Source organism: Emys orbicularis, chromosome 23 (assembly GCF_028017835.1).
Source record: "Emys orbicularis isolate rEmyOrb1 chromosome 23, rEmyOrb1.hap1, whole genome shotgun sequence".
Taxonomy (NCBI): Eukaryota; Metazoa; Chordata; order Testudines; family Emydidae; genus Emys; species Emys orbicularis.
In genome coordinates this window covers 5450129-5474811 of record NC_088705.1, presented here as the reverse complement: position 1 = coordinate 5474811, position 24683 = coordinate 5450129, and the positions used below count along the sequence as shown (strand labels likewise).

Genomic DNA, 24683 nt, shown 5'->3' with positions numbered 1-24683 from the left:
CTATCAGACTGTTTGGCTGTGAGCACGACTAGAAGAGGTCTGACAAACAGAGAAAACCCAGAATCCCTGAAGGCTAAAGCAGAACAGGCGCTTCAGTGATGGGCACCAGTACAAAACCCCATGATGGATATATGGCCTGGCTCCAAAGAACATAAGTGACGAGAGAAGAACAAGAAGAGGGTTTGTTCAATGTATTTTCTTGGATGCCTTCTGATTTGCCTCCCCAAATTGAATCCAATTAAGATACTAGTTAATCTTCTGACAGTCAAATTCTCATCACATCCTACAGCGAATCACATTTGTATGTAGGTAAAAGAGGGTGTGTATGAGAGAGAGAAAATCCAGTTCCTTGTGAAGGTGGCCTAAAAAGGAAACTTGGAAAACTTTCTTTAGCTCTGAATGACCTTCTGGGCACGTGTTAGTCTAATGTCTCATGCTGCTATGGGTATGTCAACACCGAACCCCCCCCCCCCCCCCCCCGCAAAAAACAACAACTACACAGCAACGAGTCTCAGGGTATGTCTACACAAGGATAAAAAACCCGTGGGAGGCCTGGGTCAGCTGCAGGGTCGGGCTCACGGGGCTCAGGCTGCAGGGTTTAAAATCGCTGCATGGACATCTGGCCACAGACTGGACTCCAAGCTCTGGGACCTCAGAGGTCAGGCTCCAGCCTGAGCCCGAATGTCTACGCAGCAATTTTCCAGTCCTGGACCCTGAGCCCCGTGAGCTTGGCCAGCTGACCGAGGCCAGCCAGGTTTTTTAATGCCCATGCAGACATACCCTGAGACTAGGGTGACCAGACAGCAAATGTGAAAAATCGGTACGGGGGTGGGGGGTAATAGGAGCCTATATAAGAAAAAGACCCCAAAATCGGGACTGTCCCTATAAAATCGGGACATCTGGTCACCCTAGCTGAGACTCGCTGCGGGGTTGTTTGTTTGTTTGTGTATATTTTGCAGTGTAGATATACCCTCAGACAGTCCCAACACAGCATTTAGAATTGTTTTTTATTCAGCAGTGGCTAGCCTTTCCCCAAATAAATCCATGCTGCCTCTAATCACAGCCCATTTCTCAAGCTGCAGCCCTTCCTAAACCCTGCCAAATGATCTCTCATTCGACCCTCAGCCCCACCCCGCACACACTAACAATGCTAAGAACAACAGTCTGTTGGGGGGTGCTTTCATTTCGGTTCTCCCTGAATAACTGCGCTGGCTCTGTCACATCCCAGCCTGGCTTGAAAGCAAAGAATAGCTCAAAAGACCAGCTTAAGACTTTAATCATTTCTTACACCCCTCGCCTTTAGAGCCGAATCCACCAGAAGGTGTGTTTTCCCCTTGATTCCCTGGAGAAAGAAATAAAATACTTTAAAGGCCGTAAAGCCACTGCTTTAATAAGAAAGGACACCTGGCTTGGCAACTCGCTCCCTTTATAAATATACTTTGGGGCCTAACCTCTTTCGCCTGATACGTTTGTGCCACTCCGATGGGAGTAGCTCATGCATAATGGAGAGCACAATTCATCCAGGGTTTAAGGCCAGATGCTTTCCTGAACCAAGGCCTTAAAAAGGAATCTGCGAATAGCCCTTTAAAAGGTGAGCTGCCGGGGCGGGGGGGCGGGGGGATTGGGTTATAATGCTGGTTTCTTGCTTCCTTATGATAGCTAAAAGCTACCCCAAACAGCCACCCCTCCTGCCATGGAATCTGCTTGTTTTTTACATTACAATTTTGAGTCTGGTCTGCCCTAGAAAACTTGATGGAATGTAACGATGACCCCGGTCGTCGGTAGGGTGACCAGACAGCAAATGTGAAAAATCGGGACAGGGGGTGGGGCGTAATAGGAGCCTATATAAGAAAAAGACCCAAAAAATCTGGACTGTCCCTTAAAATCGGGACATCTGGTCACCCTAGTCATCGGCGGGCAGAATTGAACCTGGGGCCTCTGGAGCTTAGTGCATGAACCTCTACCGCATGAGCTAAAAGCCAACTGGCTGTTAGCTAAGGCTGTAGAGCAGACTCATTAATCTCTCTAAGGGGTCTCGGTTCCACTAGATGGGACAGAGCACCCCACCCAGAAGATGTGTGGGTTACAGGAAGATCAGAGAACTGGTAGATGTACGGCATCGAAGGCCAAGGAGGTGGATCCTCATTAACTGAGACGGAAGCGCTGGGCTACATGCTCAGCGGCAATAAACTGGCACATCTCCGTTAACCTCAACGGTGCTACAGGGATTTACCCCAGTGGCGGAGCTGGCCCTCTGACTGCACATTGTTTGTGTTAACATCTACTTAACTAAAATTCTCTGAAGAAAATCTCTCCCTGTTACAGACATTCCCCTGCAGCTCTGGAAATGCAAATACCACCACACTTAAGGCTCCATCACTAGAAGCCTTTCACTAGGAGGTGGTGAAGCACTGGAACGGGTTACCTAGGGAGGTGGTGGAATCTCCTTCCTTAGAGGTTTTTAAGGTCAGGCTTGACAAAGCCCTGGCTGGGATGATTTAGTTGGGAATTGGTCCTGCTTTGAGCAGGGGGTTGGACTAGATGACCTCCTGAGGTCTCTTCCAACCCTGATATTCTATGATTCCGTCCTGCAAATGCCAGGTGAGGACACTTGAGAACTAACTGACGTGCTTGGACACCGGGCAGGATACAAACCCTCAGGGACAGATTTTCAAACGGGCCTAAATAAGGGTCAGATTCTGGGAGCTGAGCACTGGACAAAGTCCCATTGCAAGACTTCTGGGCAGATTCTCCCAAAAAACTCAGCCCCCAGCACATGCGGAACTCTAGAAAAGCTGCTCCCAATTTTAAAATTCTGAGCTGAGGGGGTGAGAACCAGAGAGTGAAACTGACTAGAAACAGAATGTGAAACTCACCAGTCTAGTTCTGCTCGCTCCATTTCTAGAACACTAACCTGGCTTGGGTATCTAGGCACTACTAGTTTCATTGGGAAAAATGAATGGTGAAAAGCAAGCCAGACTATTTCCTTCTGCTCTCCCAAAAGAGCTGCTCTGGCAGCAGGGCTGAGAAGCCGGTAGAAATTACTGGGGCCCAGCGGTCCGGAAGGGGGCCCGGGGCCCAGCTTCGTCGGCCCTGTTTAGCCGGGGGGCCCGAAAAAATGTTTTCACTGGGGCCCGAACTCGCTCTCGGCAGCCCTGTCTGGCAGCATGCAGGGGCCGTAAGGTGAGGATAGACGCACGTACCTTAGCCTTGAGAATCCCCCCTGTACAATGGGCCTCCCGAGCTGCAGCCGAGCTGCTATAAGGACTCTACAGGTATGTCTACACTGCAGTAAAAAACCTCCAGCATGGAGTCTCAGAACCTGGCTTAGCTGACTCAGTTTGTGGGGCTCAGGCTGCGGGGCTAAAACTAGCAGTGTAGAGATTTGGGCTTGGGCTGGAGCCTGGGTTTTGAGACCCTTCCTCCTGGCCAGGTTTCAGAGCCCGGGCTCCAGCCCCAGCCCGAACGTCAACACTGCAATTTTATAGCCCCATAGCCCATGCCCCGCGAGCCCGAGTCAACTAACCTGGGCCAGCCGTGGCTGTGCCGTGGGTCTTCAAATTGCAGTATAGACCAACCCTACCTGGTCTCTTCTCCCAGCCCCCAGTGTAGGGGGGTGGATTGGAGGCGGGGCCAAAACCGACATCAGTTCTGTGCTTCCCAGGCCACACAGGGAGCAAAGGGTAAGTTAAAGCAGCCCTGAGGCTGCTCTAACTTATACTGGAGGGTGGACAGGTGCCTGCATGGCAGAGTTTGAAGAGTACAAAGGTGGCTCAAAAACACCCGAAACCCATCTCCTGCATTCCTGCTGTGAGCACAGGGAGGGAGTCACTTAGCATCAGGCCCCACATTTCCAGTTTAGGGAGAGGAGAAATTGTTTGAGCTTCGATCTTCACGAAGCGCTGGTGCCGAGTCTCATAAAGCATTCCCTCCACTTCCCATTAATGCCCAGAAGCTGAATACGCTGCCATCTCAACCTTCCAAGTCCCTGCTGGTGCATGGAAAGCAAGCCTGCCGCTCCTGCACTTGGCAGAAAAGAGCACAAACCAGACGCTAACACAGCCAGCCTCAGCTGTGGGGGAATATCACACCACGGAGAATAGATGTCAAACAACAAAGAGAATCCTGGAGGCATACCCAACCGCCTGCAACGTAACGACGATTCCCCCATTGCCTTATCTATGTCCCACTGACATAACCTGCGTCTTCTCCTTGAACTGCAGCCACACGGCCTGCGCACCAGGGAAGGTCTGTGTAAGGCCCACGCGATTCAGCATGGAGAAATAATTCAAGAGCAGCAGACTGGCAACATTTCAGCAAAGGAAAGCCTGGCAAGCAAACGTCCAAGTTGTTCAGCACTGGGTAAAATATGATGTTTGGAGGAAAACCAACAACACGGCGTTCATTTAAGTGGAGTAAATGAGCAAAGACAAGGGGCAAAGGGACCAGCACCAAGCCCGGCTCACGGGCAGCTTTTGGGTGAATGTTTCGAAGTGCAGGGCTGGGGAAATAAGATCTTGGAGGCAGGGGCTGTTTTTCAACTTGGTGTGTGTTCAGCATCCAGCACAATGAGGCTGGACCTTCTTGGGTGTACTGCAACACAAATAATACTAATAAAAAACTGATCTCAGAAGAGAACCTGAAGCTTAGTCACGCAAAGGGGGTTGTGTTTCTGTTTGCAAAAGACAGGCTCTGTTGAAACAGACATAACTGTTTGCCCAATTCGTATCCAATCAGGGACCTGGAATGCCCCCATGCTCCCACGTCGAACACGAGGGTCTGTGTAACGGTGATGAGAAACTGGAAGCCCTGACAGTGAAATCCTGGCCCCATAGAAGTCAGTGGGAGTTTTGCTACTGATTTCAATAGGGCTCGGATTTCACCCTGGGAATCTAACATGGAGCTTTACATTTAAATCTCAAAGTGCTGGGGAAACTGAAGCACAGAGAAGTTAAATGACTTATCCAAGGACAGGAGCATCAGTGGCAGAGCCAGCTGTTCCTAGAGCGTTATACAAGACAATGCTGATCGAAAACCATTCCCCCTTGCAGCCTTCCCTGCCCTTTCTTTGCTGCTGATGCTAATGTGGATGCCAGAGTCAATTCTGCAGCCAGTAATGAAGCTGAATCACAGCATTGTACTTTCTGGTGAGCTTGTCCACTTCAGTTAGGGAACCACTCTGAGAGCTGGCACCTCCCAAAGCCTCCACTGAAGCCAGGCCCCTGGGACTGCTCCCACCTGACGGTAACTGAAACTTTACAAATCAGGTCATTCAGAGGACTTGATTGACCTCAAACCAATGTGATGCCGCTGTGAAAAAGGCAAAGGCAATCCTAGGATGTACCAGGCGAGGCATTTCCAATAGAGGTAGAGAAGGATTAATGCCATTGTACCAGGCACTGGTAAGACCTCACCTGGAATACTGTGTGCTGTTCTGGTCACCCTTGTTCAAGAAAGATTCATTCAGACTGAAATTCAGGTGCAGAGAAGAGCTACTGATGATGACCAGGGAAATGGAGGACCTATCTTGTGGAAGGAGATGGGAAGAGCTTGGCTTGTTTAGCTTGCAAAAAGAAGGCTGAGGAGACAGGATTGCTCTCTGTAAATACATGGTGTGGCGGGGTAAACCCCAGGGAGGGAGAAGAGCTATTCAAGCTAAAGGATAATGCCACACAAGAACAAATGGGGATAAACTGGCCATGAACAAATTCGGGCTGGAAACTAGAAGGTTTCTAACCATAAGTGGGGTGAGGTTCTGGAACAAACTCCCAATAGGAGCTGTGGGGCAAACAATTTAATTAGTTTTAAGAGAGAGTTGGATCAATTTGTGGTATTGAAAGACGGGGCTACTTGAGATGGTGGGGGGCAGAGCATGGCAGCCCTCGGGGTCCCTTCCACTTTATGTCTTATATTCCTAAAGCTCATGTTTCAGGGTTTCAGTTGCAGGGGTCAGGAAGGGATCTTTTCCCCGCACTGTATTCTGGGTTTTTTTGGTCTCCTTGCTCTGAAGAATCAGTGATGGGCCTGGCTGGAGATGGGACACTGGACCAATGCTCTGAGGTGGCACCGAGCGTTCTCTCTCTCAGGTGCTTGGCTGTCTGGTTCTTGCTCAAATACTCACAGACTAAGTGATCGTCGCATGTGGGATTGGGAAGGAATTCTCCCCCTCCCCCAGTGAGATTGGCAGAGACGTTGGGGGTTTTTCACCTTCCTCTGGAGCGTGTGGGTGCAGGTCGCTTGCCAGGCTTACCTGGGTCTATCTCACATAATCATTTACCTGCCACTGCGGGGGCCTCGGGCACTGGTGCACCTGGGTCCCTCCTGTGGGCTGTAATACCCTGGTCTAATGTCAGCAGCGGGGTTTAGTGTGCGCAGGCTGGCTGGTGTTGGTGGCCTGTGCTGTACAGCGGGTCAGACGAGGTGATCTGGTGTATGAATCTCGTCCCTGTTCCCAACCACTCTTCTCGACAATTTTTCCCTTGGAGAGCAATCGGCTGCTCTCCCTGCTGGCCTTCGCAACAGCCACACAGACTGCAGGACTGATGATGGGAGGGTTCCTATAGCTACCAATTGGGTAAGCATCCTCCTGCTTATGGCTCATCCAGGAGGCCTGATCGAAGTGGGGGTGGTTCTGACATACTCCACTGGGTCGGGCTGGGCTGAAGAACGGCAGGGCACGGTACACGCTACGGTCGATGGGTTACCTGTATAATCGATCACGAAGCCTGCATTGCTCACGGAGGCGTCACTTCGGAAAGCCAGGAAGAGGTTGTTGCTGCTGCTCTCTATCCGGTCGGGCAGCTGGGAGCCGTAGAAGCTCCCGATCAGGGGGCTGAGTGAGCTGGGGCCGTCGTAGATGTGGAGGAAATCGTAGCCGGGCTCCAAATTAAAGCTGGGAAAGAAACAAAACAAGCAGAGCTGGAACTATTACGTGTATTGTGGGAGCATCGGGAGGCCTAACAGAACATCGGGACCCAGCGTGCTAGGTGCTGTACAGACACAGAGTAAGGAAACAGCCTCACCACCATGATATTTCCAATTTAAGTGGGCAAGACAGGTGGAGGAAATGGAGGATTGTTATCCCCATTTTACAGATTAGGAACTGAGGTCCCAAGAGACTAACTGACGTGCCTGAAGTCTCTCACACTGCCCATAGCAGTGGTAGGAATTGAATCTAGCTCTCCAAAGCCCCTGTCCAGCCTTAACCAGAAGGTTGCCCTGGTGACAGGTGGGGAAAAAAATCCTGTACAAATCAACATCTACTAATGCTGCCATTCTCTGCTCTTCCACGCAGAGAGTCTCTCAAGATGCCCGTTACCGCGGTTACTGAAAAGTGCAAATTAAAGGTGAGGAGCACAGAGAGATGGCTCTTTCCCTCGAAGTACCCCCAGGGAAGTTTGAAAGGTGCAGAGGGCATAAGCAGTAGACAAAGATTCCAGCAGCACAAGCAGCTGTTGCTTGGAAGGACAAGGCCTTGCTCCTGAGTCTGCCACCCAGGCCTGGGAAGATGCCCCTTTCAAGCCACCTCAGGGTTACGGTAGGCAGAGCAGAGGGCTGAGCTCGACAGTGTTTTAACTCCAGACTTGCTCTAGATCCAGCCCAAGCTTTGTGCCAGGTGTAACCTGAGTCTGATTCTGTCTTACACTAGATCCTGTCCAGGAATTACAGTGGTCAATCTCCTCAGGCGATACGGAGCAGTATGGACCAACCGGCCCCTCTCCTGAGGTGGCATCTACACAGTGGAGATCAGTTGAGATACCCTGGCTGATTGTCCCCTGATCTGGGCTCTTGGGAGACAGGGTCAGGGCATTTCCAGTGGAGCCTGAGTGTCTCCTGTGACTCTGACCAAGCTCACGTTTCCTGGCCTTTGGGGCAGGCTGCTCGACCCCTCCACTGACACAGGCGTGGGTGTGAGCTGCAAGAGGGAGGTCTCACTGAGTTCTCCAGGCACTGGAGGGCAGAGGAGTCCATAAGCTTCTGTGCAGATTTTACATATGGGCCACAGGCAGCATGGCCCAAAGGATTAACCTGTTGATCCAGCCACACTTTGGATCCAGTCCTTTGAAAACACCCGCTAATGAATTAACAGGAGCTGGAAGGGCCGGGGGGCTCACGGGGGGCATGGCAGACACTCGCTCTGCAATAGCACCAGGGTTATGCTCTTTAAACACATGCACAAATAAAGCAGGGCTGTGGTGGGAATACACGTATCCTCTTCCCAACCGGGACGGATTGAGGCTAAACATGGGAGCCAATCAGCCAACACTACAGGAACCAGACACCATCCTTGGTGAGACTGGCGGGATATAAGTGGTTTTCTTTGCTTTGGACATAGGTTAGGGGCACAGTTGCCAACTTTCACGTGGTAAATAAGCCCCCCGACTTTCACAATAAGCCAAAAAAATCAAGCGAATCCCATTTCAAAACAAGCCAATTCCTACAAACCCCAACACCCTATGTGACTAGTTCCCCCCGGCATGCAGTCTGGGACTGTGGTGGGCCTGCTGTGCACTCCTAACTCTCTCCCCCCCTTGTCCCGCTTGCCCCTGTTTGTCCCCCCTTGCTCCTGCTTGCCGGGAGCCGATCAAAAAACAGAAGCAACAAGCTACAACAAGCAACAAGCCAAAAACTAGCCAACAAGCAACTCACAAGCCAATTAAGCCAAAACCAAGCCCAATTTCTGCTTTTTTTGCAGGTTTGGTACGTCTGGTTAAGGCTCTCTAAGAAACTGATCCATGGAGCCCTGGGACAACCCTTTAGAGAGCAGGTGATGCAAATGGCAAGCCCATTACCTCAGGCCTTGCCCCACTTCTTAGCTCCTCCCCTCTCCCCACAGGTCCCAGCAGAATTGAAAGGGAGCAGCTGAGCTGCTCATGGGTACATACATATTAAATACCAGGGCAATGACATAATCGGGAGAGACCGTCAACTTCCAGTCGCACTCCTTCCCCGGGGGATAGGGCTCAGGGTACCGCGGTGACAAGATGACCCCGGCCGGCCCCGTCAGGATCCCTCCGCAGGGAGCTGAAACAAGAAAGCAAGGGGGGGAGGGGGATAGTGATACACATTCTGCCATACGGGGAAAACAACAGACCATGGTGGGAATTAGATTCCTGGGTTGAGCTGTGGACTAGGTGCACCTGGAAGTCATGGGGAGGGTAGATTTAGAAATGGATGGATGGAGATTTCGGTAGAGAGATGAAGAGATGGATGGAAATATGGTTGGCTAGATGGCGACAAACAGCCATATGGAGAGAGAGAGAGAGATGGAAAGACAGACAGCTAGATTGCCAGAGAAATAAGATACTATTTGTGATACAGTAGCCCTGAGGGACCCTAACCGAGACTGGGGCCCTGTTATACCGGGCATTGGACATACACATAGCAAGAGACAGTCCAAGCCCATTATAATTTTCATAAGAGATACGAATGGATCATCAGAGAGAGAGAGAGAGAAAAGATGCCCCGAGCCTTCCTGTTTCATTATCTAGGCAGCTCCCGGTCAAAATCAAGGCTCCTGCTCAAGAAGTGAAAACACGTGCTGTCAGGGATTAATGATTACTTTGCATTGCCAGGAAGGCTAAGCATTCGGTTGAAAAGTTTCCAATTAAGCTTGTTTTATGACAGAAAATTTGGTTTTCACTGAAACAACATTTTTCGCAAAATGTGTCGGCTTTCCAGGGAGATTTTTGATATTTTTGTCAAAAAACTGAACACCCTAAAACAAACATTTATATAGATATGAAATGCTGCTGCAGTATCTCAAGGGAGCTGTAGTTCAGTTGCTACATACTCCCATTCTCCTCTATGGATTAGACTTCATCTCCCAAGATGCTCCGCACCTCCTCAGACCAAAAGGGGATACCATGATGCATCATGGGAGATGTAGTCCACCCAGGGAGCCCAGTTTAGAGAGAAGAATGGACGCAGGAGACACCTGAACCACGATTCCCAGGAGGCACCGCAGAGGTATTTCAGAATCAAAGTATTTTATTTTTCACCAAAACCTGGAAATGTTCCACTGGGGGAAAAAAACTCCAAACACTTTTCAACCAGCTGTAATTAGGCAACATAGTGTAAGGCTATTGTAGAATCATTTATAGTATCTGACCACCAAAAATTCCAAAAGCCCTTTGTCATTGAAAGAGAACCTTGTCACTGCTGTTTGCCCCCCCCCCCCAGCTTATTGGGAGATCTTGCATCTCCTAAAAAAGGATTGCCAGGGCTCTGTCCAAAAGCAACCCACCACAATGGCTCTTTCTAAGTCAAATGACCTTCACTGAAGACACCCTATGAGAATTCCCTTAGCCCGGATCATCTCACCTCAGTTCCACTCCCTGGAAAGAAGAACTAAGATCTCAGCTTTTGATGTGAATGAGAACTCAACAGGGGATTAGCTAGATACCTAGATACACAACACTGTGATTTTAGTTACAGCTCCACGACAACTAAAAGGGCTGTCAGCATCAGATAGAAATGATGCCATGTGAGATTATTAACAGAGTCTTTCAAATATCAAGCTGTCCTGCAGCAAACAAATTCTGGGCATGTCATAAAAGTTTCCCAGCTGGCTTTAAATCTGTTTTAAGAAATGGAGTTAATTAATTTAAGTTGCTTGGGGTAACATTGCATAAACATGAATAAAGGTTACAGGATGACTAATATCTGGCTAACATTTAATTAGCCAGCTAATTTAACATTTATTGCTTTTATGTGCGTAGCATGACAATTGTTATATGTTCTGGCCGTATTGAAAAAAATAATAGATTTCATGAGCTTCTTTTATGTCTTTATGAACCCATGGAGAATGTCAGACAGTTTTCTCTTGTGATTCAGAATATGTTACCTCCTTGCACAAAAGTCACCCAACCAAGGTCCTTCCCCAACCAAAAATAATTGGCTTGCCCAGACAATCTCCTGCCTCCTACCTAATATCTCACTCTCCTCCCTTTCTGTGCTCAGGGATCATGAGCGCGCTGGGCTTTATATACCAGACCCCTTTGGCAAACCTGATTGCACAGCGTAGCTAGGTGATAGCTTTCCCCACTTCTACCTCCTCACCCACATGGCAGGACAGACCCCTGATGATGTCCTCAAGTTCAGATATGGATTCTAACCCCTTGCCACTGGCTGTGTGAACCCTATGCACCCTGTTGTACTTATCCACCAAATCAGTTGGGATTTCTACCCCTTTCAATATGCAACATGTTCCAACACACCCTAGCAAGGGGAACCTAGACCCCTTGCTGTACAATCAGAGAAATGTTGCACAGATCATACCTATGCAGGAGGGAGGGTCGGGTTGCCAGAAAAACCTGTTCTCAATCTGCACGCAGCTGATTTTGGCCTCCCCTTGCAGGGTGTATCCTGAATCGCACTGGAAGACGATGGAGTCACCTGCTTCTTTGCTGTCTGCGCTCCGACTCCCATTCTGGGGAATCCCTGGGTCATTGCAGGAGGTGGCAGTGGAAACTGGGAGTATCAAAAAACAAACAAACAAATCTATAAATACAGGTTTGCGTACCTCCCCAGGCCTAGCTTATCCTTCTATAGCTTGCACATTCTATATGATGCCTAAGAAAATGAAGTGCTGGTTGAATTTTTTTTCAATTAACATTTTTTGTTGGCGGGGTGGGGGAAATTCTTCAAGAACAGTGTTGACAACTGTCATGCTTTTCTCACACTATCTGGTATTCTTTGTAAAGCCCCAGCACCTGGAGTCATAGGATCATGTGGTATTCTTGGCTTTCATTGATTAAAAAAACATCGGAAGCTTCTAGACCTCGTGGATGCAGAGTAAAGCTGAAAAATGCGATGTGAGTGTGATCTAAAGGCTCACAAACCAGAAGAGAAAGATGACCCCCAAATGCATCTTTAAAAAAATATTTCATGATCTTTTAGCCAATCTCATGATTTTAGAAGGGGCTGATTTGTGAAGGCAATACGGCTGTGCAGCCAACTGAGATTTTTCCTTCCAAAACATTTTTCAACAAAAAATGGTGTTTTATTATGAAGTTAAAAAAAAAAAAATCTTCGCTGTACATTTTTCTTTTGTTTGATTTTTTTTAATCCAAAAAATGGAAAATTCCAGTCTCTACCCCCTCCCCAGTCTCTTCCTCCCTTTTCAATTTTGTCCCTGGAAAAAGGGTAGGGTGGCGGGGGAGGAGTAGGAACAATTTTTGTGGAGAATTTTGATAAAACAAACTTTTAAAAAAATTTCTGCAAAAAATAATTACAATTTTCCAAGCAGCTCTACTATTCAGGAAATTATTTCCCAGTCTTTCAGGAAATTATAGAGCTAATCAACATTTTTCAAATTTCACAATTTTAGATTTTTGAATTTTTTGAGGAAAATGGGGATTTATTTCTATCACGTTCCTCTCCCATCATTTTTGGCCAGATCTAGTGTACACAGTTTATACTGTGACTTTAAACCCTCCTTGTCGTATCCTTGTGGCAATCTGCTTGCTCTCTCAAGCACTGACATCTGCGAACTCTTAACCTACATCGCTGCAAATATTGGACAGAAAATTATCCAGACTTTTAGAATAAGGCAGCCTTGTTATTTGACCTAATGATACTCCTGCGGCAGGGAACTCTGCTAGCTGCAAATGTTGATTTTCTTGCTGCATCCAGCGTAAGTGCAGATTCCACAAAACAGTGTGGGAGGTGAACATATGTCCCTCTGGGATTCAATATGGTCCCCACTGCCATAATATCCTAGTGCTCCACGCACACTAATATATTTATCCCAACACCATCTGTAAATGGGAAGAAAATATCGCTGCCCTGGTTTTACAGATGGGGAAACTGAGGCACAGAACGACTGAATGACTTCCTGAAGGTCACAGAAGAAATCGGTGGCAAAGCCAAGAAATAAACCTCCACCTCCCAAGTCCCAGACCAGTGTCTGAACTCCAAGACCATCCTTCATCTTGTGTTGTTAACTCAACTGCAATAACTGGGTGATGGGCGGGGAGAAGCCAAGATGCATAATGCAGATGATTAGTGCTGACTGTACTATCCTCTTTAAATACACTGTGCCAAGCAATGACTTTTCTCCCTTTTTCTTGTCTCTGTTTCCCCTTAAAGTTCTCTCTCTCTCTCTCTCTCTCTCTCTCGCTCTCTCTCTCTCACACACACACACACACACACACACACACACACTTTTACTTTGCAGTTAGCATCTGTTCCTCCAGCTGGGAAAGGCTTCGGGGAATGGTAAGTTCAAGTGTGCAACACAGAATGCAAGTCTGATGTATACGCATGCATTGCACATACATGTTTACTTAATACGCCCAGGCATCCACTAACCTTACATGGCATTTTTATACAATCCTGCGTCAAACATATGCTGTAAAATAAACTGATACGCTAGCAGCTTTCCCTGTCACTGCGTGGCAGTGGAATTTAGCCTCGAGCCCTGGGACGCATCAAGCCTGAACTTTTAGGAATGGACGTGCTCACCTAGCATCCTGGCAGCTGTCCTTACGAGGCAACAGAAAAAAATACAATGGGACAGATCCTCAGCCCTTGTAAATCAACATAGTTCCATCCTCGCTGATTTACACCAGCTGAGGATCTGCACCATAATGTCCCCATGGCAATAAAACTATTTAGCCTCCTGCATTTTAGCATTGGAGTTGGAGGAGATGGGGAGGTTATATAAATATATATTTAAATTATACCAGATCCCAGCCTGTATGTTTGAGCTCAGGTCTCTGGCTACAGGATCACACCCTACGAACAAAGGCTGTAGGATGCAGCTCTACATCAGACAGCTGCCTGGAGCTTATTTTCTGCTATAGTAACCTGGCTCTGTGCAATTAGCTCATGCTATGGCAAGCTCCAGCATAAGGAGCTGGAGGGACTTTGCATCTCACTCGGTTACCCCAGTGCAGGAGCTGGCCAAAATATTGCTGGGGAGCATAGTCCCTGCTCTCTTCCAGCACCCCACAGCAGTTAGGGTGAGTCAGAAAAATGTGCCTGCTCCATTCCAGCCCATGAAGCAAGCCAGGCATAGAGCAGAGGATGCAGCATTGTCTCCAAGGGCACTGAGCCACCACTCTGTCCTGTGCTTCCCAGGAGGAGCTCTGACTCGGGTAGGATTTGCCTGGAGGGCTCTACCTGCAATGCACGCACCTCTCCAGCCCACACTCGGGTACCAAGAACAGAATCGCACAATCAGCTCGCAAAACAACTTGGAAGCAGGGACAAGAGCTGCTGCCTAGATATCAAAGAAGCCACTACTCAGCGATCCAGGAACACTGCAGCCTGGCTACTGCAGTAAAACCGATACAGCCCTGCCTTGCCACTAGAGCTACAAACTATGGCCCTCTGTAACCGGTCCATGCATGCTTAATGTTACTACCCTGAGTAGCCCTATTGAAATCAATGTGTGTAAGTGTTTGCAGGCTCAGGGCCCGTGCAGTGAGCACAGAGTCAGGCCATGTATGTTATATACAGTGACGCTGTACAAAACAACAACACTGGGCTACAAACAGACTAAGGCCAGGATTTTCAAGGGTGACGACTGATTTGGGTTGCTTCAATTTTTGGGGGGCCCAACCTGGGTCATCATAAAGGGGCCTGATTCTCAGAAACTGCTGAGCACCCATACTCGGAAAATCAGGACCCTCTAGGGTGTCTCAGGTTGGACACTAAAAAAAAATGGAGGAAGCGAAAATCATTAGTCATTTTCAAACCTTGGCCTGTCTTCCCATCTGTAGATTTGGTGCAGCACATAAGGTACATGAGACACCGTGTTTATGGCTTGGTTTTCAGACATGCAATAAGCATGCGGCTCCCATTGTTTGGGTGCAGAGTGCCTCTGAAAATCAGTCCGTTAATATTTTCTGGGCAAAGCAAAATCCCCTTTGGGCTTTTCTAGCTTAGGGAAATTTGCACTGGTTTAACTACATCACAGTGCAAATCCTCTCAGTGCAGACACAGTAGATTGGTGCAAAATGGGTTTGCACTGGTGTGACATACCTTGCACCAGTTATGTTTTCAAAATACAATGCACAGGTCTCGCACTAGTCCCCACCCTCACTGCATGTGACACTACAAATAGGGCCACCAGACTGGACACAACTTCTCAGGCCTTGTCTACACACTGAAGTTGCACTGGTAAAGTTCCATTAACCGAGCGATTTCAGTGGAGTGCACTCACACTGGACTGTTTGTGCTACGGCGTTGTGTCCACACAGCCTCAGGTAACACTGGCAAAGGCATGGTGCCCTGTGGGTAGGCATCCCAGTGCCCTCCATGCCGCCTGCAGGTGCATCACCTTGCGGGAAATTTTCACTGTGCATTGTGGTGCCGTGGGATACCTCACAAGGAACTGTGGAGATGTGGGGACAAATACCCACAATTCCTCCTAACGTATTTCCCATGATCAACGGTGCCATTTACAAGCTCATCCCAGTGAACCTGGATACGGCGCAATGGAATGCAGTGCTCTTCCCCGTTACGTTATGTTACGGTAGGCACACATCAGCGGCACTCAAAGGCGTGGCCCGTCCAATGAACGCTGAGTGGTGTGCGTGCCCATTCATCACCAGCCCCATACAACCCTGAGGAAACAGAGTCTCCGTGGCGCCTACCTGAAAACTGAATAGCGAAGCCCTGCTTGCTGGTGAAGAAGTCGGTGTTGAACTGAAGGACGACGGAGTTAAAGGTGCTGTGGACGTCGCTGGGCAAGCTGGAGCCGCTGATCTCCTTTAAGATGATCCCGTTCTCCACCGGCCCATCCCATATCCTCAGAACGTCGTGGAATTCCTCCGTGTGGAAAACCATGAAATGGAGCCTGCGTGTAGGAAAAGGAACAAACTCTCATCAGAATCCTTTGCAAAACTAAATACGAGGGTAGGCATCCAGTGGTGTAGTCCAGAATGGGCACTTACTAGAACACCCCCGCCAACTTTACCTCACAAACAAGCTATGTAGAGGACGCCATTTTGCTCTACCCAATGGAGTCCTCCATTCTATGTGTCCTCGCACACACCACGCTGAGTGGAGGACACCATTTTGAGAACAAAATGGCACCTTCCATGCGGGCAAAAGTACTGGTATGCCATTCCAGGATGATCCGGCCTGACGACAGCACAGTCTGTGTCCTTTGTGGATGCAGCTAAAAATGGGCTTGATGCCAATAAGAGATAGCATGTCCGAATGGACAGGGAAGCGGATGGGAACTCGGGTGACCCGAGCTCTGTTCCAGGCACTGCTACAGGCCTGATGGTTGACCTAGGGCAAGTCTCTTCCCCTCTCTATTTCTGAGCTTCTCTGTCAGTAAAACAGAGATAATCTCCTTTGTGAGCTACCGATGAAAAGTGACTCCAGGGGACAGGGTACTCAGCGCTTTATGAAAATCAGGCCCCTTCGTGGTATGTCTAGCCGGGCATCCAAAATCACTAACCAACCCTAAAACTTCTCCAGAGAGACTAAGGGCCTGATTCAAAGCCCACTGAAGTCAGTGGGAACATCTCCACTAGGGACTTCGCTACTGCCATTGATTATATGTGGAAGGCGCTCAGTTACTAGGGTGATGGGCGGGAGGGTAAAACCCTAAGACAGACTAAAGTCAAGTTGACACAGAAAAGCGTGAGGAAGTTGTGCAGGAGCAGTGAAGGGGCTGCCGAGGTGCATCCAATAGTGTTTTATTGAGCTCTTTTTATTAAAGATAAAGACAAACACAGTAAAACCGTGAAGCTGTTCTAAACCCAGAAGAAATGTGCGGGGACCCTTTAAGATAATTGATGTGCATGCATCTAATTCACATCTCATCCCTATGTTGCATGAGTCAACCTTGGCTGTCCTTTTGCTTCCCAGTGTCCTCCCCTTTTGCTTCCCAGTGGAAGAGCTTTTTGTCACAGGCCTGTATCTATCGATAAAGGGGGGGGGGGGATCCTGAATGCTGGAATGCAGGTCTGAAATGGGAAACGGGGTAAAACAGGGGAGATGGGAAAGGATCTTCTGGAACATTGTAGGGCAGGGCTGAGCTGGGAGCACTGTGGAAAATCGGAAATGAGGGGAATTCTTGTAAAGGTGCAGGGCAAGGCTGAGTGGGGTAGCACAGCAGTGGATGGAGTCAGGGGATAGGAACCATGATGCTGCAAGGTAGGTCTGAGTGGAGCACTGAAACAACACAACACAGGTCTAAGTAGAGTTCAGAGACGAAAGCCAGGGGACTCTTGCAATGGTGCAGTGCAGGGCTGGCCTGAGAAGCAGGGCACAGAAGGAAATGGGCGAGCTGGGAAGCTCCCATTAGGTGGCAGCACAGGTCTGATCCAAGTAACAGGTGACTGTGGAAATGGGAATCATGGGGGAGCAAACGTACGAGCCTCCCTCTAATTTTCCTCTCTCCCTGCTTTCATTCCTTCTCCCCTTTCATTGTGCTACTTCCATCCTTGAATCCTTTGCCACATTCAAGTGAAACAATAAACCTTTAGGAATTGCCCCACATGCGGTCAGGGCAAGTATGTGCAATGGACGGTGGGCTGGGTCCCTGGGGCCCAATTTATTTTTTTCTTTTCTTTAACTTTATTTTTATTGTTTTTATATCAAATGCCAACACATAACAAAACCTAACCCCCTCTGAATATATGCACAAGATGGAAACAGCCTATAAATAACACAATTCAATGTCACTATTTGTAAAACCTGGAGAGAAAAACAAAAAACCCTGAACCTGTAGAGATCATGCAGGGCATCAATTATTAAAGTGATTAAATAAAAAAATAAGTCAGAACGTAGCATCAGGGACTAATATATACTAAGCTGCAAATGTATGCAATAGTTTCTTGTGTGACTAGACGTCCTCATATTTTTTTCCAAGTGTTTCTATTAGACAGAGTCATTTTTTCCATTAATGCAGTAGTAGAGAGCTCACTCAGCCGGTCTGTGTGTGAGGGAGCGGAGGAATTGCAGATTTCCATTTTCTCAAAATAATTGTTTTGCCCACTAAAACAGTTACTGCAATCCATTTCTTAATGTTAACTGGTAATACCAGCTCCTCCAGCACCCCCAGTATCCACCAGCTTGGAGAAGGAACAATAGCAACACGTAATGTGATTTTCAATCAATTGATTTTCAAGGGCTTCACTTCCTTTATTTGTTTTGTTTTATTCATTTCTCCTGAGGTAGCAGCACCTGTCTGCCGCTTTAATATTTTAATTCCCTATGCAAGATAATGGTTACTATAGTAATGCATTATATATGTTAGTCAGTGATTTGATATTATTAATTGACTACTCAGGAGGGTTCTGCATTTTAGGCTTTTACTTAATATGCTTGTTATGTTTGTTTTAGTGTAATAATTTTGTACAGGAAAAACAATGAAATATTGATTAAAACACAGAGGAATTCAGCTGCTGGGCTCTCCTGGTTATTTATTAGGCAGCACGCCTGGCTTACCTTATATTAATGCCAACAACCACCATCTTACTGGCTTCCTCTTATAACACCTCAGCCTATAATTCTGCTCCCCATGTGGTGCTCTGAGAGGTGACCCCCAGTTTCTCCTCATTCAAATTCCCTCCCGTCTAAACCAACTTTGAAGGCTTCCACTCCCAGGTGAGGAGGACCAGGAGTGGCCCCTTGGCATGCCAGGGAGCACCCCAGGGAGAGAGGGTTGGAAGGTGTGCAACACCGCCCCCCCCACCTTGACTTCCTGGCAGGGCGAGCAGACAACTAGGAGCTGGGTGAGGAATGATGGTCATAAATTATGGTTAAGGGCACCGGCTGGTGGAATCAGGGAATCTGGGTTGTGTTCCTGGCTCTGCTGTGTGACCTGAAGCAAGTCCCTTAGGTTCTGGAGTGAAGTAAATGGGAGTCTTTCCACTGACTTTTGTGGGCTTTATATCAGGCCCATTACTCCCGTGACTCAGTTTCCCCATCTGCAAAATGGGGAGAAGAATACCTACCTCGCAGAGGTGTTATGCTGCTCCCTTTAGACCGAGTTCTGAGATGCTCAGACAAAAGGTGCCGTAGCAGGGGAGGTGCATTTCTGTCCTAGATGGACCCTGTACTGAAGTTTGCTTTGGATACCATCGTTTATAAAACTTTAGTTATTACAAAGCTAAATGCAATCAGCTGATAGAATAAGTTCCAAGAGAATATCTGTAGAGTAAGAAATTATGACCAGCTCTCCAAAATATAGTTAAAAGGGAACGAAGAGTAAAGAGGAGAAGCAACAGCCAGTGAAATTACACAATGTTCTCAGTTTTGTATTTATTGTAATACTCTGAATGCAGATCACATTTCTCTGCTCCATGTATTTTATTGCTTCACCTGCCTTGGATCAAAGGTTTCCCAGTACGCTGCTGCCTGCACCACTACCACTGTGGGCTGTTATCTTGCCTGTCCTTGTAAGGTAAGCAGGGTCATGCCTGGCCAGCACTTGGAGCAGAGACCCTGGGAAGAAGTGGGGTCGGTGAGTCAGTAGATGGCTCTTCACTTCAGAGTCAGGACTGTGTGGTAGCAGAGGTGCTGCTGCTTTCCATGAGAGACAGCGGTTCTGTCCACTTGTGTCCATTAAAGTTCCTCTGGAACTTTGCAGAAGGGTTAACTCGTGATCCTGATTCCCTGATCAAATTCCATTCTACTTATCCAATGCTTTCCCTCGTTGCTACAATTAGATATGGGATCCCTTTTCATTTCCTGTCCCAGATAGCAGCAGGCTTTTCAATGGCCGTCTGCCTTCTGCTTCAAAAAGATGTGAAATGACTGCTGCACACACATAGTTTGCAAAGAACTTTGGACCTTCCAGGATAAGAAGGGTTATCTAAGTGTAAGATATTGTCATTATTACTATTAACCAGGGGAGCTGGCAGCACAAGGTGACAATACACCAGGGTTCAACCCCTTCATTCAAAATGACAGGTGAAGAGGAGTATGTGGTTCAGACATCCCTTAGGGGAGGATCTATAAGTGGGCATTCCCTATGTCCTAATAAGGAGGAGAGGATGGAAGATGATAAAATATGGGTAGGATCTGATGAGGAACCGTCAAATGAAAAAATGTCCCATTCAATTACATCATGTAATGGCAGGCAGCTAAAAAGTGACAAGTTTTTAAAGTGCTTATATACCAATGCTAGAAGTCTAAATAATAAGATGGGTGAACCAGAGAGCCTCATATTAAATGAGGATATTGATATAAGAGGCATCACAGAAACTTGGTGGAATGAGGATAATCAATGGGACACAGTAATACCAGGGGACGAAATATATCGGAAGGACAGAACAGGTCGTGCTGGTGGGGGAGTGGCACTATATGTGAAAGAAAGCGTAGAATCAAATGAAGTAAAAATCTTAAATGAACCAAACTGTATCATAGAATCAATATGGATAGTAATTCCATGCTTGAACAATAAGAATATAGCAGTAGGGATATATTACAGACCACCTGACCAGGATGGTGATAATGACTGTGAAAGGCTCAGGGAGATTAGAGAGGCTATTAAAATAAAAAACTCAATAATAATGGGGGATTTCAACTATCCTCATATTGACTGGATACAGGCACCTCAAGAAGGGATGCAGAGATAAAGTTTCTTGACACCTTAAATGACTGCTTATTGGAGCAGCTAGTCCTGGAACCCACCAGAGGAGAGGCAATTCTTGAGTTAGTCCTAAGTGGAGCACAGGATCAGGTCCAAGAGGTGAATATAGCTGGACCGCTTGGTAATAGTGACCATAATATAATTAAATTTAACATCCCTGTGGTGGGGAAAACACCACAGCGGCCCAACACTGTAGCATTTAATTTCAGAAAGGAGAACTACACAAAAATGAGGAAGTTTGTTAAACAGAAATTAAAAGGTACAGCACCAAAAGTAAAATCCCTGTAAGTCGCATGAAAACTTTTTAAAGACACCATAATGGAGGCTCAACTTAAATGTATACCCCAAATTAAAAAACATAGTAAGATAACCCAAAAAGAGCCACCATGGCTAAACAACAAAGTAAAAGAAGCAGTGAGAGGCAAAAAAGCATCCTTTAAAAAATGGAAGTTAAATCCTAATGAGAAAAATTGAAAGGAGCATAAACTCTGGCAAATGAAGTATAAAATATAATTAGGAAGGCCAAAAAAGAATTTGAAGAACAGCTAGGCAAAGACTCGAAAAATAATAGCAACATTTTTTTAAAGTACATCAGAAGCAGGAAGCCTGCTAAACAACCAGTGGGGCCACTAGACAATCAAGATGCTAAAGGAGCACTCAAGGACGATAAAGCCATTGCGGAGAAACTAAATGAATTTTTTTGCATTGGTCTTCGCGGTTGAGGATATGAGGGAGATTCCCAAACCTGAGCCATTCTTTTTAGATGACAAATCTGAGGAACTGTCCCAGATTGAGGTGTTATTAGAGGAGGTTTTGGAACAAATTGATAAACTAAACAGTAATAAGTCACCAGGACCAGATGGTATTCACCCAAGAGTTCTGGAGGAACTCAAATGTGAAATTGCAGCACTACTGTCATCTGTAACCTACCATTTAAATCAGCTTCTGTACCAGATGACTGGAAGATAGCTAATGTGATGCCAATTTTTAAAAAGGGCTCCAGAGGTGATCCCGGCAATTACAGGCCGGTAAGCCTGACTTCAGTACTGGGCAAATTGGTTGAAACTATACTAACAAACAAAATTGTCAGACGCATAGATCAACATACTTTGTTGGGGAATAGTCAACATTGTTTTTGTAAAGGGAAATTATGCCTCACCAATTGACTAGAATTCTTTGAGGGAGTCAACAAGCATGTGGAAGGGGGATCAAGTGGATATAGTGTATTTAGATTTTCAGAAAGCCTTTGACAAGGTCCCTCACCAAAGGCTCTTAAGCAACGTAAGCTGTCATGGGATAAGAGGGAAGGTTCTCTCATGGATTGGTAATTGGTTAAAAGATAGGAATAAATGGTCAGTTTTCAGAATGGAGAGAGGTAAATAATGGTGTCCCCCAGGGGTTTGTACTGGACCAGTCCTATTCAACATATTCATAAATGATCTGGAAAAAGCGGTAAACAGTGAAGTTACAAAATTTTGCAGATGATACAAAATTACTCAAGATAGTTAGGTCCAAAGCAGACCTACAAAAGGATCTCTCAAAACTGGGTGACTGGGCAACAAAATGGTAGATGAAATTCAATGTTGATAAATGCAAAGTAATGCACATTGGAAAACATAATCTCAACAATACATGTAAAATGATGGGGTCTAAATTAACTGTTACCACTCAGGAAGGAGATCTTGGAGTCATTGTTCTCTGAAAACATCTGCTCAATGTGCAGCGGCAGTCAAAAAAGTGAACAGAATGTTTGGGCATCATTAAGAAAGGGATTGATAAGAAGACAAAAAATATCATATTGCTCTATATAAATCCATGGTACGCCCACATTTTGAATACTGTGTACAGATGTAGTCACGCCATCTCAAAAAAGATATATTGGACTTGGAAAAGGTTCAGAAAAGGGCAACAAAAATGATTAGGGGTATGGAACGGCTGCCGTATGAGGAGAGATTAATAAGACTGGGACTTTGCAGCTTGGAAAAGAGACAACTAAGGGGGAATATGATAGAGGTCTATAAAATCATGACTGGTGTGGAGAAAGTAAATAAAGAAGTGTGGTTTACTCCTTCTCATAACACAAGAACTAGGGATCTCCAAATGAAATTAATAGGCAGCAGGTTTAAAACAAATAAAAGGAAGTATTTTTTTACACAACACACAGTCAACCTGTGAAACTCCTTGCCAGAGGATGTTGTGAAGGCCAAGACTATAATAGGGTTCAAGAAAGAACTAGATAAGTTCATGGAGGATAGGTCCATCAATGGCGATTAGCCAGGATGGGCAGGGATGGTGTCCCTAGCCTCTGTTTGCCAGAAGCTGGCAATGGGCGACAAGGGATGGATCACTTGATGATTACCTGTTCTGTTCATTCCCTCTGGGACACCTGGCATTGGCCACTGTCGGAAGACAGGATACTGGGCTAGATGGACCTTTGGGCTGACCCACTTTGGTCATTTAATTGCCTGTTTTTCATTGCCACATTATCACCAGGGAAAACACTGCATGACACAATGAAATCAGGCTAAAACTGGACTAACTCTAGACATAGCATTCTATGTGCTGTGCTGAGGAAACCTCTGAAAATAAAACGATCTGATAGTGGGCTTAAAACCTTGGCTAAGAGTCTACTGAAGAAAACACAGAAACATTAACTGTTTTCCCATTTATCCAGAACAATAGTAAACAAATAAGATGGAACAGAACCCCCCCCCAAATAGAACAGTTAAAAAAACAAAACAAAACCAAAAAAACCCTTGCAATGTACTCAGCAAGAAAATGAAGTCCACAGAATCAGACAGCAGCCAAAAGAGCTGAATCATAAATCTATCTAAGCAGGGATCTTGAGCAAAGTGAAAAGAAAAGAAAAAAAGACAGACTCAGGCAAAATAAGAATGGATCACACTGGAATCAGTCTCAGATATCTCGGTGCAATAGCGTTTGCTTCAGGGCTAACTTACTAGCAATGAAAACTCAGCAGTGAATTCACAGGAGCAATTGGAACACAGAGCGGATGGAAAGACACGTGTAAGGAAGTGGTGGAGGGGAGGAGGAGGAGGAAGAGTATAGCAAGGGAAGGCTTGGGAATTCCTATAAACATCTTGTCCTACCAGCTGTTAAAGGAAAACCCCAACAAGCTCTCCAATTACTGGGAACAGGGCCTTACTTCCGAATGGAGCTTTAAGAAGCGACTCACAAGCGATCAGGGAGCCATCAACAGGCAACCTGATGATGTAATGACAAGGGACAGGCTGACCAATGATTGCAGCGTCTAGGACCCCTAGTCATGGACTCCTTTGCACTAGCCCTAGTACAAACCCAGAACAAAGGGGCAGTCCCTGCTGTTAAGAGCTTACGATCTAAGTATAAGACAAGAGTCAACAGATGGGTGGTTGGTTTGTGCATCCGTCAGGATAGCTGAAGTTATGTATTAATGTAAGAGACTAGGTCCCTTTGGGAACAATCGAACTACTCAACAGGGGCTCATGTAACTTTCCTTACCATCACCCTCCCTTCCCTGTGCCCCAAAGAGCTGACAGTGTCATTTACGCAGGACACAACAAATAGGTGTAGCAAATCATACGGAGGAGGACAATTACCTTTGCATTCTGACAATCACTAATAGGTGTATTAAAATGCAGCTAAAAGCAAGTGAGGCAGTGGTTCTATGTATAAACCACAGTACAGTTGTCTCCTGCTTAGGGGAAGGCGGTGGAAGGTAGGACTTCTGGGTCATATTCCTAGCACTGCCACTGACTTGCTGTGTGGTCTTGGAGGAGTCCCGTAGGCCCAGGTTTTCAAAAAGTGCCCAATTAGTTTAGCAAGCCCAATTTGAGGCACCCAGGGCCTGACTTCCAAAGGGTGCTCAGCACCCACAGCTCACACTAACTTCCCCTGGAGAGGTGGCTGTAAACACCTCCGGTTGGACACCCCAGAACTGAAGCACCTCAAATTACGGGGTGCTATTGCAAACTTGGGCCTTATCCTCTAGGTACATCAATATTCTCAGCTGGAGAATGGCATTCATAATGAATTAGCCCCCCAGTCAGGCAGATAAATCCCATTTATAAGGGGCCTTGAGATCTTCAGATGAACGCCACCAAAGAGCACAGAATTA

General features: G+C 46.6%; 1 protein-coding gene across 2 annotated transcripts in view; it reads right to left on the bottom strand.

Annotated features, from left to right (window-relative positions):
- CSMD2 (CUB and Sushi multiple domains 2) overlaps window positions 1-24683 on the bottom strand; it is a 518793-nt gene that overhangs the window by 135798 nt on the left and 358312 nt on the right. For both annotated transcript variants that reach the window (XM_065421846.1, XM_065421845.1), the window contains exons 25-28: window positions 15606-15808; window positions 11281-11472; window positions 8886-9024; window positions 6705-6892 (exon numbers count right to left, since the gene is read on the bottom strand). In XM_065421846.1, coding sequence (XP_065277918.1) covers window positions 6705-6892; window positions 8886-9024; window positions 11281-11472; window positions 15606-15808 — 722 coding nt within the window. The remainder of the gene's footprint in view (window positions 1-6704; window positions 6893-8885; window positions 9025-11280; window positions 11473-15605; window positions 15809-24683) is intronic.